The 12,695-nt window shown below is 37.1% G+C and overlaps 1 protein-coding gene across 1 annotated transcript in view; it reads left to right on the plus strand.

Annotated features, from left to right (window-relative positions):
• Window positions 1-12,695, plus strand: part of UBR5 (ubiquitin protein ligase E3 component n-recognin 5) — a 135,974-nt gene that overhangs the window by 69,062 nt on the left and 54,217 nt on the right. Inside the window, exons 10-18 of the mRNA XM_045896134.3 lie at window positions 1,773-1,889; window positions 1,971-2,081; window positions 2,936-3,090; window positions 3,902-4,019; window positions 7,277-7,461; window positions 9,802-9,911; window positions 10,751-10,863; window positions 12,222-12,365; window positions 12,462-12,573. Coding sequence (XP_045752090.1) covers window positions 1,773-1,889; window positions 1,971-2,081; window positions 2,936-3,090; window positions 3,902-4,019; window positions 7,277-7,461; window positions 9,802-9,911; window positions 10,751-10,863; window positions 12,222-12,365; window positions 12,462-12,573 — 1,165 coding nt within the window. The remainder of the gene's footprint in view (window positions 1-1,772; window positions 1,890-1,970; window positions 2,082-2,935; window positions 3,091-3,901; window positions 4,020-7,276; window positions 7,462-9,801; window positions 9,912-10,750; window positions 10,864-12,221; window positions 12,366-12,461; window positions 12,574-12,695) is intronic.

Raw genomic sequence — 12,695 nt, forward strand, 5'->3', positions numbered from 1 at the left:
GGATTAATTAAATGCGTGGGGCTGATATGGTGCAGTTCTGGCTCTGAGTGAAAGCTGGTAAAGTGAAGCATATGCCAAGCAATTCACTCTACCATGAATAGGATTGAAAGAAAGATTAGTTTGGATGGTTGTTGGGGTTATGAGAGAGGCTTACAGCCCGTGTGTGGAGGTTACCTTTAAATAAGAGAAGCATACTTCCTTTTTCTGAGATGAAGGTGGGGAGAAGAAGAGAATGGTGGTTTTTGTTGTTAAATAAATCAAGAAAAATAGGAATATTCAGCAAGCTTGTGCTTTTCTGGGTGAGTAGGAGGTGAAGTTGGGGGCAGAGTGATCATAGTTGAATTTGATTGAGCTCTTACTGGTGCTGGGCTCTGTGCTTGTGTACTTTATAAATGTTAACGGTCTTTGATTTTTCATCTTCTACCCCTTAGAGGTGAAGAAAAGGGGTTCAGGGAAATTATAAAACTTAACCAGAGTCACATACTTGGTAAGTGTTGGATCCTAGTTTGGGGGCTCACTTGGTCTGCATCCTTTAACCGAAGGAAGGAAGGGAGTGTGAGATAGAGATGTTAGGATTTGATGCAGTAGGCAGCCTTGGAGAGAGTAGATGAGGGTTTTCAGACACCTATGGAGAAGGAAAGAGAGGAATTGCTAACTTGCAGAATTTCAAATTTGGTCTCCCATCCCTCTATGGAATGACTTGAAAACAGGGCTGGCTGATATTGGTAAAATAGGTTAAAATTCTTTCAGTATACCTCTGCAGCATAATCTGTTGTTAAATTTTAAATTGTGGCAGACTTTATAGGCTTTAGCTGAGCACTATAACCCATCCGACCAAATAAGGTTGGAATTTGACAGAAAAGCAAAATGACACCATTAGTTTAGCATACTTCAGAGCCAGAATTCCAAAGAGAAGCAGTGTGTAGACCAATAGCAAAAGTATAACCAAAAATCTTACCTGGCAAGTTTTGCTGGGTGATTTCTGGGTAGCTTCATGACTCCGATCATATTAACATATTATGTTAAAAATTATTATTGATACTCATTTACATTTATTGTCCAAGATTTTTGGAACTTAATTGCATTGAACTTCTGGCATGTGCATCACCTTAAAACTAAATAAACTTCTGCCTTAAAACAAAACAAAACAGTGTAGACCTTTTTTTCAGCAGCTTGGAAGAGCCTAGAGGGAAGCAGTCTTCTGTCTTGACACTTGACTCTCCTAGCTTCAGCTTCTTTTTTCTTCATTTATTTGGCAATTTATTGAGCGCCTACTCTGTGCACTGTTCTACGAAGTGGGGATGTGGTGGTGGACAAGACAAAGCTTATATTCAAGTGAATGGACTATCCATGAGTAATATATAGTATGTCAAGTTGTGAAATGCAGTCACCTAAAAAGTAGAGTAAGGAGATGGAATATGAGAGTGGTGGTTTTGTAGGCAGTGTGGCCAGATGTGTCATTTGAGCAGGCTTGATTAGGGAGAGAGATTAAGTCACCTAAGAAACAAGGTAAGAAAATACCAGGGACATGGCAGGATCCTACAGGCGTGGTCCAGGAGCTGAAAGAAGGCTGATGTGCTTGGAGGACAGGGAGTGAGTTCAGGAAGGAGCCAAGGCTGCTGGATAGAGGGCCTTGCAGGCTGTCCCGAAGACTTTGCATATAGCTGTGATTTATATGTTCACAGAACTAACCCAGGTTTGATGAAGTGAATTAAAACCACTAGGTTTGGCAGTTGTTATATTTATACTTTGTATTATTTTTTACTTTATAGGACGGAACAAAATTCATCTGTATTGGGGCTCTGTATTCTGAGCTTTTGGCTGTCAGCAGTAAAGGGGAACTTTATCAGTGGAAGTGGAGTGAATCTGAGCCTTATAGAAATGCACAGGTATGTTATAATTAAACTTGCATTGAGTAGCTCTACATACTGACACACAAAATGGTAATCGTGTTTCTTATGCTTTTAAAGAATCCTTCACTGCATCATCCCCGAGCAACATTTTTGGGGCTAACCAATGAAAAGATAGTCCTGCTGTCTGCAAATAGCATAAGAGCGACTGTAGCTACAGAAAATAACAAGGTACAGAACACTGTGCATTGATTGAAAAACATTTCGTGCCTAAATTCTTGGTTTTCTTCCTCTCCCTGCCCCTTTTCCATCTTTTCATTTTCTGTCTTTCTAACTAGATCCACAAACACAAAGCATCTCAAACCTAAGAGAGTAATCCAACGTATAATCTTTTTGTGGCTGGTATATCCCTGTATTATAATCCAGCTTTTAGTGGGGGCTTTTTCCTTTAAGGGAAGGAAACAATATTCAAGATAAGGGCTGACAAAAGAGGAGCTATTGAAAAGCCAGAAGAGATGGACTGGCAAAGTATGGGGTATTATACCTCGGGTTATCAGTTTGGCTTTTGAGTGACTAAATTCTTTGGAAAATTGTTGAAGCAGATGTTTAATTTTGATTAATTTCTTAGAGATGGCTTTAGACATTCATTTCAACCATAACTGCTACTTTATTTGTGTGAAGAAAATATTTTAGGTTCTAGTCTTAATTAAGAATATTTTCTTTTTCTTTTTTTTTTTTAAAGATTTTATTTATTTCGCAGAGAGAGACAACAGTGAGAGAGGGAACACAAGCAGGGGGAGTGGGAGAGGGAGAAGCAGGCTTCCTGCTGAGCAGGGAGCCCAATGTGGGGCTCGATCCCGGGACCCTGGGATCATGACCTGAGCCGAAGGCAGACGCTTAACGACCGAGCCACCCAGGCGCCCCAAGAATCTTTCCTAAATTACTTACTTTTCTGACATTTAACTCAAAGCATTTTAGAATTCCAGTCCATAGAGTATGTATGCCTTTTCCTAGTTTTGACCACAATCCTTTTAAAAGATGACTTGTATTTTATTTATTTAAGCCCTTATTATTTTACTCTCTAGGTTGCTACATGGGTAGATGAAACTTTAAGTTCTGTGGCTTCTAAATTAGAGCACACTGCACAGACTTACTCAGAACTTCAAGGTGAACGGATTGTGTCTTTACATTGCTGTGCCCTTTACACCTGCGCCCAGCTAGAGAACAATTTATATTGGTGGTGAGTATCACCGGGAGGGGCAATTCCTTATCAGTGAATGCTTTTAGGTGCATAGATAGGTGCTTTGAGTAGTGGAATACCAACATGAGAAGGTTGGTCAAAGGATAATGCTTTAAAGGGAGGGAAATTCCACTTTGGAGCAAAGTAATATTTAAAAAAAAAAAAAACTTAAAAAAAAGAAAGCCTTATACAAGTAACGCATACTTAGTAGTGACTATAATTATGGAATTTTACAAAAGCATAAAGTAGAAACAAACATCACCTACCGTCCTACAACCTAAAGATAACTGCTGTTAGCATTTGGGAGTATTTAAATCTTATTTTCCTATACGTAAATGTGTACTTTGCTTTTACATAATTGGAAGCATAGGCTATAGGGTATTTTTTCATGCTTTTTTTCATTCAACAGTATTGCTTAAAATACAGTTTTAAAGGTTATTAAAGTATTTCATTGGATGAATATTCTATGCCTGCCTTTATCTTTTACTGTTAGGGATTTTAAATGTATTTTCCATTTTTTTAAGGAGTTAGTAGTAAATTTGCATTGGCAGAAATACAGGGGAATCTACTAATGAGATACAATTATTTGGAAGAGAATTTTGGGTGATCAATTTTCTATAAATTTTAATCCCTAAGGCTTAATAAAAATGGATCCAGTTATGTATTAAACCTATGATCAAGTTATGATTAAGAATAAGTTGTACATGTTAATCCTATTCTGAAGCAAAAATACTGTAATATGTGTAATTTCAGATTAATTTAATAGGCTTCTTTGCTGCTTGCTTGACCAATTTATACTTTTTCTTTTCAGGGGTGTAGTCCCTTTTAGTCAAAGGAAAAAAATGTTAGAGAAAGCTAGAGCAAAAAATAAAAAGCCCAAATCTAGTGCTGGTATTTCTTCGATGCCGAACATCACTGTTGGTACCCAGGTAAGTGATTAGAATGAAACCTGTCCTAAGGGACATTGTTTCTCTTCAAAATCGCTTTCTTCCCCTCTAAGCAGTTTTACAAATGAATGTCATTCAGAGGATCAGGTTCCAGTAGCATGTATGTGCTCTTTATTTAGTAGTTGAGTAACAGAGATTTCTGCCCCAATGTCAGTAGGTTTCCCTATGGGGCAGGGTTTCCAGATTTTCCTAATTTTAAGAATCACTTGGTACTTAAATGCAGAACCTGGAGCTCCTTACCTGAAACGTTCCTTCAGTTTGTCTGGGGGTATGGGCCAAGCATCATAGTGTTGAACAAACATTGCAGGTGAGAAACAGCCAGGCAGTTTGAAAGATACTGCTCTTGAGGATGCTGTCAGCATAAGGCAGGAGGCTTCATCATATCCCTGTTTCTACCAGTTTCTGTTTTTTGACTCTGAGATGGTTTTATGCTCCTATCTTATAGATAGGTAATTTTTCTGATACCTCAGTGGATCAAAGTGTGGTCTGAGGACTTCTGCTGGCTTCTCTACTCTTTCATGGAGTTTGCAGAGTCCTGTCTCTTCTGTTTACATATCTGTGTGAAGCTGGATTGTTTTCTACACTTGAATCAAAGTAATGTATCACAGCAGATGGAATGCAGAAGCAGACATGGGAATGTCTTCTGTTAAATCAGACATTTAAGAGATTTGCAAAAATGTAAATAATGCCACTTTTCTTGCTATTCTTTTTGAAAATGTAGTCATATTTCACAAAATTGTTTATATTAACTTGGGGTTTATTACTGTTAAATATTTAAAAATTTCTCAGTTTTAATTAATAACACATTAAATACCAACTAGATAGGACCCAAATAAACAAAAGATTTTTGGGTCCTCAGTAATATTTAATAGGGAAAAAGGGTTCTGACACCAAAAGAGTTTGAGAACTGTTCTCCTTCTCATTCATTAGACTCTCTAGAAGTTTATCTTCAGGATAAAACTTGATGCATGTATTATTACAGCAAATGCTGCAATAAATGTTTAAGGGCTTTAAAAACCCTGTCACTTAGACAATTTATTTTATTATTTTTTTACACAATTTTTATTACACAATGTGCTAATTTTGTCATCTTGCACCTCAGTTTTTTTTTTCTCATCACAAGGTGGTATTACTTACATTCCCTGTTTCTTAAAAAATAGTCATCATTTTAGCTGTTACTTTTCTACAAAGCCCAGCTTAAATGTATCCATTTTTGTTCTTACTTGTGGCTCCTTTTTTTTTTTTTTTTTTTTGCGGGGAGGGGTGGTCATATTCATGGTTGTCTTGTTCGGACTCCTTGCTTGGCCTCCCAGCTAGGAAGTTTTCAATGATTACCCACTATTTTGAATATTACTGTTCAGCCTTTATTATTTATGTCAGTTGCTTTGGACAGATCTGTCTCTTCGGGGAGCTCCCCTTTTCCTGTTTAGTCCAAATTCTGGTATCTGATGTTCTCAAAGTTCCTTGTTCACTGGACTCACATAATAGCAGGATATCCTAGCATTTGCCTTATTAGCTTGTAGGATGACGTTACTGTAGACAGGGAGGGTAGAAAAAATACTTTAAAGATGCAATGAAAAAAGTTTTAAACAAAACAGCTTTGCACTAAATTGCTGAGAGGTAGTGGTGTATTAAAATACTTTGTTTGTAGAGCTAAGATTTTGTTTTAAAGCTGTGAAAAACTAGAGATTAAAGACAGTGACAGCCACAGAATAAGGAAAGTATTCATGTGGTAACTGTTGATCACTTAGAGTTTTCAGCTACACCTACACTCTCGGATCATAATTATTGAGAGGGATGTATTTAGCCGTTATTCATTGGCATGTCTTGTTATGCTGGATCCTGAATACACACCTTGTTGTTTTTAAGGTGCATTTATTTTTTTTTATAAGAAGGCATTAATAAATAACCTATTTTCTAATATAACGTCTTTTTCACTGTCTTATCACATTTCTCTTTAAAATACAGACTTTTTTTTTTTTTTTAAGATTTTATCTATTTATTTGACAGAGAGAGCACTGGAGCACAAGCAGGGGGAGTGGCAGGGAGAGGGAGAAGCAGGCTCCCAGTTGAGCAGGGAGCCCAATGCGGGGTTCAGTCCCAGGACCCCGGGATCATGACCCGAGCCGAAGGCAGACGCTTAACCGACTGAGCCACCCAGGCGCCCCCAAAATATAGACTTTCTTATTAAAGACTTTTATTTATTTTTTTGAGCGAGTGAGTGACAAGAGAGAGAGAGCGCGTGCATGAGCGGGGAGGAGGAGCAAGGGAGAGGGAGAAGCAGACTCCCCACCGAGCTGGGAGCCCAACGTGGGACTCGATCCCAGAATCCTGGGATCATGACCTGAGCCGAAGGCAGACGCTTAACCGACTGAGCCACCCAGTGCCCTGTATCACCTTCTTCTATGTCACTTACGGTTAATTATAAACCACCAAACACATGATCTTCACATATGCCACTGTCAAGTACAACACGATCATTAGTTACTGGATGACTGAACAGAATGTCAGTAAGACTGAGCTCTTGGAAAAATAAGAGATTTCCAGAAATAATGCTTATCTCTCATTTGGAACTATTGGTTGTGTTTGACAGTGCCACCTTGCAGGTTGTTAGTTTCAGAGTATGACCTGAGGGTGCTCCCTGACAGAAGTTTTAGGTTATTCAGTCCTGGACTCAATTAACTTCTAACACTGATGTTAGCATATTCTTTTTTAATGGAAGAAAAAACATATTATCCAGGGAAGCTTCTGGTTTGTAGCAAACTGCAGTCTTCTGGGGGGAAGAAGTACCCATAGAGATGAAATTACAGAGCCTGTGTACTGTATAGCATCACGAATTAGGAAAGTAATTTCGAATTAAACTGACAAAAAGTGTAATTTTTTTTTTTTTTTTAAGCCAACCTTTAAAAAAACTTTCTTCTCTATTTCTGTTCTATTTCCTTAGAGCAGAATGGTCAGGATATTTGTTGCATGAAATTTGTTTGTTTTGTTGCATGATATGTTAAAGTTATTTTTTAGCAAATGTGCTCAAATTATTAGTGCTCCATAATTTTGGGAACACATTCTTGATGGAGGAGACCTTTAAGACAACGCTTTATCAGCATTATTGTTGGTGTAAGACTGTTTTTGGAACACCTAGGAAACAGTACTTTTATATGTCGTCTTCACATGCATTTGAAGCAACTCTTAGAGTTTCAAAGTTACGTCATTTTGATGGTGATTTTTCTTCTGTATGATAGGTATGCTTAAGAAATAATCCTCTTTATCATGCTGGAGCAGTTGCATTTTCAATTAGTGCTGGGATTCCTAAAGTTGGTGTCTTAATGGAGTCAGTTTGGAATATGAACGATAGCTGTAGATTCCAACTTCGATCTCCTGAGAGCTTGAAAAGCATGGACAAAGCTAGCAAAACTACTGAAGCCAAGTAAGTACTATACTCTGACTCAGCATGATTTTTTTATACCAGTTTCTAGTTTGCTGTGTCTATGAGTCAAGGCTGACTTAGAGGTGCACAGTGACATAGAAGAGTGCTCCCGTGGTGGGTCTCATGAGGATGCCTAAGAGTTTTGAAAGGAATTGGTCAGATTTACTATTTGCAGCTTGGTTAATATTTGTTATGTTATAGTTCTTGATGTTCAGCCGCTGGAGTGACCATGTAGAGATCTCTTTTTGTGTCTTTGTTTTGTCTTTAGAGTGTGTCCTTTGCCATGGTTGTGTGGCAGTAATAATGTGTTCAGCCTTACCTGTAGCAGGCCAGCTTTGCCCTTCTCTCTCCCTGTGTTATCATCTTAATTTCTACCTAATGTCTTATCTGCATCTTGATCCTCGGAAGGGTTTTACAGTTTAACGTGCTGGGAAATTCTGTTAAGGATTTGTAGATTTTTGGGTGGGAGGGATATGTAAACAGAAATACCAGAGAATTGTGTGGAGCCCACACACAGAGTCTGGCTTATTGTTTGGGAGCCGGATACGTAGATCTTACTTAACACTTGTACTTTTAGAAGCATCTACTTGTCTCTAAAAAGATTGATGTGTAATGTAATTCGGTTATTTGTTATATGAACTTAAGAAACTTTAATAAAGTTTATAAATAACCTTTTTTCTTAATCTTATAAAAATGTGTGACCATTATAAAAACATGGATGAGTAATCTTATATTTCAGAAATAACACTTTACATGTTTTAATGTATTTCCTTTTTTAAAAAAATGTATACAGGCGTTGAAAAGAAATGGGGATTGTACTATACATACAGATTTTAAAACTGCTGGAATTTTTTCGTTTGCTCAAATGCACGTAATGAATGTAAATTTGCTGTTTTTATCACTACTATTCCTCTTAATGTTAATGCAAATTGAAGTTTAGAAAACACAAGGATTACTGTTAAATAAGTTAAAAAATAATCTTTAATAAACCGAAGCTATTGTAACTTATGCCAAATTAAGGCTTCTTGCTTTGTTGTAGTGCTCTCTCTCTCTCTCTCTCTCCCCCTGTCTTGTTTGACAAAATAGATTTGTAGACCTCCTCTCTAATTACAGTGATTTTTATCCTAAAAATAAAAGTGACAAAACACATTTTCATTATTTATGAAATGTTGTAAAGGATGGTTAAAATAGTCTTGGTGTGCGCAAATATAAATGCGTTTGAAATAGAATATGCTATTGAGATTGTGTAATTTATGAGGTTCTTCATGTCTTCCTTGAAATTTGCCATCTTTATTAGTAAACTTAGTAGAAGAGCTTAGTGAAATTAAACGTTAAGAACATAGTTGTTTTCATGTGAACAGACTCTTCTTTGCTAAGTCCTTGAAATGCATTCACTTTAAAGGCATGCTTGTGATTAGTCAGCATCAGCCCGTCTCCACCATCACAAGCTTTGCGGAGCGGCCATGAGTGAGTGTTCATGTGTGCTTGTGCTGAGCACTTTGCCAGGGTGCTGGTGAAAATAATACTGGTTTTCTGTGGACTTTTTTAAACTCAGGAGAAATTCCTGGTGGAGGTAATAGGAGACGAGGCCATAAGATGATGGCCCTGATTATAAAATATACCAGGTTGATCTGTATATAACAAATTTCTTAGTAATAGGTGACTTTTCTGACTAAAAATTGACTTCTGCCTTTTAATGACTAAAAATATTTATGTTTTTACTACCTGTAGAATATCGTGTTGTTGTTGACTGTAGTTATCTTCTTAGGTATAGTTAATGAAATAACTCAGTGCAAAGGAATAGCTTATTAATTCTGTAATTTCTCATTTCGGTTGTAACAGATGATGGTTCATCACCCGATGGTTCAAGAATAAATTTTTGTAAGCCATTGTGAGTAGAGTTCCTTCTTTGAACTCTAAGAAACTAAAGATCTAGTTGGCGTTTTATTTATTTTCCTTTACCATTTTTTCAGTTAAATTGCTATGTCCAAGTCAGGGTTCACTGAAGTGTGAAACTTGTTCGCTCAAGAGGCTTAGGCTAAATTGAGTGTAGTTTTTATTGTTATTCCTAGGTAAGGCTTATCTGAATCATTGTTTCATGTTGTTGATAGCTTTATACGGTGTATTTTTCTTTCCTTTCTTTTAAAACGTTACTAAGAATTTGAAGTATGCACTGTGTACCTTTTTCAGTATCTTGAGTCCTAGAAATAGACCACTTTGTATAAGTTTTTAATATTTCATTCCCTTGTTTACAAGAATAAACTTGAGTTAAAAATCATCTGACAAGTTCCTAATATTTCATTTTCCTAATAACGAGGAGAATCTTATTTCTGATCTCAGGCCTGAAAGTAAGCAGGAACCAGTGAAAACGGAAATGGGTCCCCCGCCCTCTCCAGCCTCCACATGCAGTGATGCGTCCTCAATTGCCAGCAGTGCGTCAATGCCGTATAGTAAGTTTTATGTGTAGTGTGTGTACATTGGTCAAAATCAGGCCCCAGGCAGACAGCTGTATTCAGTCTGGGTATGATTTGAGGCAGCTCATATACCGTTTTCAAGATCTGTTCATATAAATTGTATTTCTACCAGTTTCATTTGTGTGTTTGTGTGTGCAGCTTTATTTAAGTGAAAAAAAAATGGTATTTACAGTGTTGCTATTTCTTTTGTTTTTGAGCGTTAATACTGTTTTATAATTTGTAAAATGCTTCACAGTAATAGTGGGAAATAACTGCCACTAATTAGAATATCCGCCCACCTTTTTTGACTGTTTTTATTGTAAACTGGTTATGGCTCGGTCACAGTTTTTGCTCAGAATTTGTAGAATTTAGGAACCTAGACTCACTATTGCACCTTGGATTTAAAGAGTTTTTTTAAAGGTCCTCAAGGTAAATTTATTTTGTAATATATTTGCTTTGCACCTGAGGAAACCGAAAGTTAGACTTTCAATAGTTATAGTTTTAAGAATAGCCTAACAGATCTTTTATTTTATACCTTGGTCAGATAACTCTAATTTTAAGGGTTCAAAATAAGTTTTTTATTTCTTCTTTGTGGTGTTTGCAGTAGTGTTAATATCAGTAGGCATTAACAGATATGGTTATTTTTCACTATGAAGTCATTTGAAGTGGAAATTGGTCATAAAACATCATAAAGCAGTAGTTCACAGAATTGTTATTTAGATACCTCAGTTATGTATCCCTTTACAGATGATTTTTTTGTTCATATATTTAGATGAAATCTATAAAGTCTCTTTTACATTTTCTTTTTGGTACTTACCATTTTGTTGTTGTCTAAGAACGACGACGGTCCACCCCTGCCCCGAAAGAGGAGGAAAAGGTGAACGAAGAGCAGTGGTCTCTTCGGGAAGTCGTTTTTGTGGAAGATGTTAAGAATGTTCCTGTTGGCAAGGTTTGTTTGAGATGTCTAAGAATTATTTGCTACAAGAATTAGAACAGTATTGGTTATCTAAGACTTTATGGTTGGTGAGTGAGTGTTCAGCCCTTCCTCAGAGCTGCTCCATTTATCACTTTCAGTGAGCCGTTAGCCTGTTGCAGATGTCTCCTCCATCATCTCTGTCCCTGAAGATGAATAGGTGACTAGGGGGCCTCTTCAGCATTTATGGTGGTATATTGCTTTCTTTAAAGAAAGGTGTTATTTTGGAATAATTTTAGGTTTGCTGAAAAGTTGCGAAGAGATTATATATGTATTTTTTGAGATTATATTACTCCATTCTTTGGAACTATTAGACAGTTCTGAAGGAGGGATCATCTTCCATAACATACTTAAAAATCTTTATTGTCTTCAAGTCCCCTTCTAGTTTTCTTTTCCCTTCTTTCTGGAGAGGGTCTCACTTTCTTAGAAAACAAGTGGGTAGAGTCCATCAGCTGGAATGCCATTAATTTCACCTTTCCCTCCACACATACTGCAAAACAAAATGGATCTCTAGCTGCAGAGTATCTGCAAAGTAAAGGTTTTTCTGACTGCTCATTTGTTTCTGAAATTGATGGTCTTTCATTTGTACTTAAGGGGAAGAGTAGGCATGCCATCCCCTGTAGTTTACAAAGGCCTTTTCCACACGCTGGTCCATTTGGTTCTCAAAGTAGAACTGTAGGTTCTGGGCACGTGTTTCCTCTGAGAAGATCACACTGGCTGAAAATCAGAAACAGCAAGTAGCAGAGGTAGGACTCAAGTATTCTGGTCTCAAGTCCTTTGCTTGTCTTTCTGTATATTGCTGAGTGTCTACCTATGTTGTCCCAAACGGTAGCCACTAACTATATATGTGACTAGTTAAATTTATTAAAATTAAATAACATAAAAAAGCTCTTTAGTCACATTAGCCCCACTTCAGGTGCTCAGTAGCCACTTACGGCTCTAATATCCACCATATTAGGCAGTGCCGATTTAGAACATTACCATCATCACGGAAGTTCTTTCACACAGCAGGGCTCTGAACTAATAAAGAGGAAGGATGGGAGAATTTCATATTTTCAGCCGATTGCTAAACATCTACTGACTGTAAGCACTAGCTATGTGGGTCAGTTCTCTAGTGAGCCTCAAATATAGACGTCGACAGCAAAGCTTTGGTGAGTCTGTTTAGGTTAATTTTTTCCCCCAAGTTCAGGTTAATTTTATAACTTGGTGATCATTAAAGAAATAAAAGAAATTAAATGCCTTCAATGTTAATAAATGAATTCAGTGGATATAATTTGCATATTAATTTCATATAAGTTGGTGTTAATATCCAGCATATTTGCCTATACTTCTAGGTGCTAAAAGTGGATGGTGCCTATGTTGCTGTAAAATTTCCAGGAACGTCCAGTAATACAAACTGTCAGAGCAGCTCTGGTTCAGATGCTGACCCTTCTTCTCTCCTGCAGGATTGTAGGTTACTTAGAATTGATGAACTGCAGGTAGGTGTAGAGGGATCACTCAGCAGGTAAATGTTGGGACTGACTACTTGAGTGTATTACGGAGTTTGAGAGCAAGTTTCCTTTTGTGTCATGTAGGTCGTCAAAACCGGTGGAACACCAAAAGTTCCTGACTGTTTCCAAAGGACTCCTAAAAAGCTCTGTATACCTGAAAAAACAGAAATATTAGCAGTGAATGTGGATTCCAAAGGTAAAGATTTTGTAACTTTCTCAACTGGCATACTTTATATCCTATTAATACATGTGTAGTAAATGGATATAGGATAAAGTGGTTTGAGGTGTTCGGCAGGTTTTGTCCCTTGTATATAATGT

This window comes from Mirounga angustirostris, unplaced genomic scaffold, assembly GCF_029215605.1.
Source record: "Mirounga angustirostris isolate CCGP_5_RB_7025 unplaced genomic scaffold, mMirAng1.0.hap1 SCAF_4, whole genome shotgun sequence".
In the NCBI taxonomy this organism is placed as follows: Eukaryota; Metazoa; Chordata; class Mammalia; order Carnivora; family Phocidae; genus Mirounga; species Mirounga angustirostris.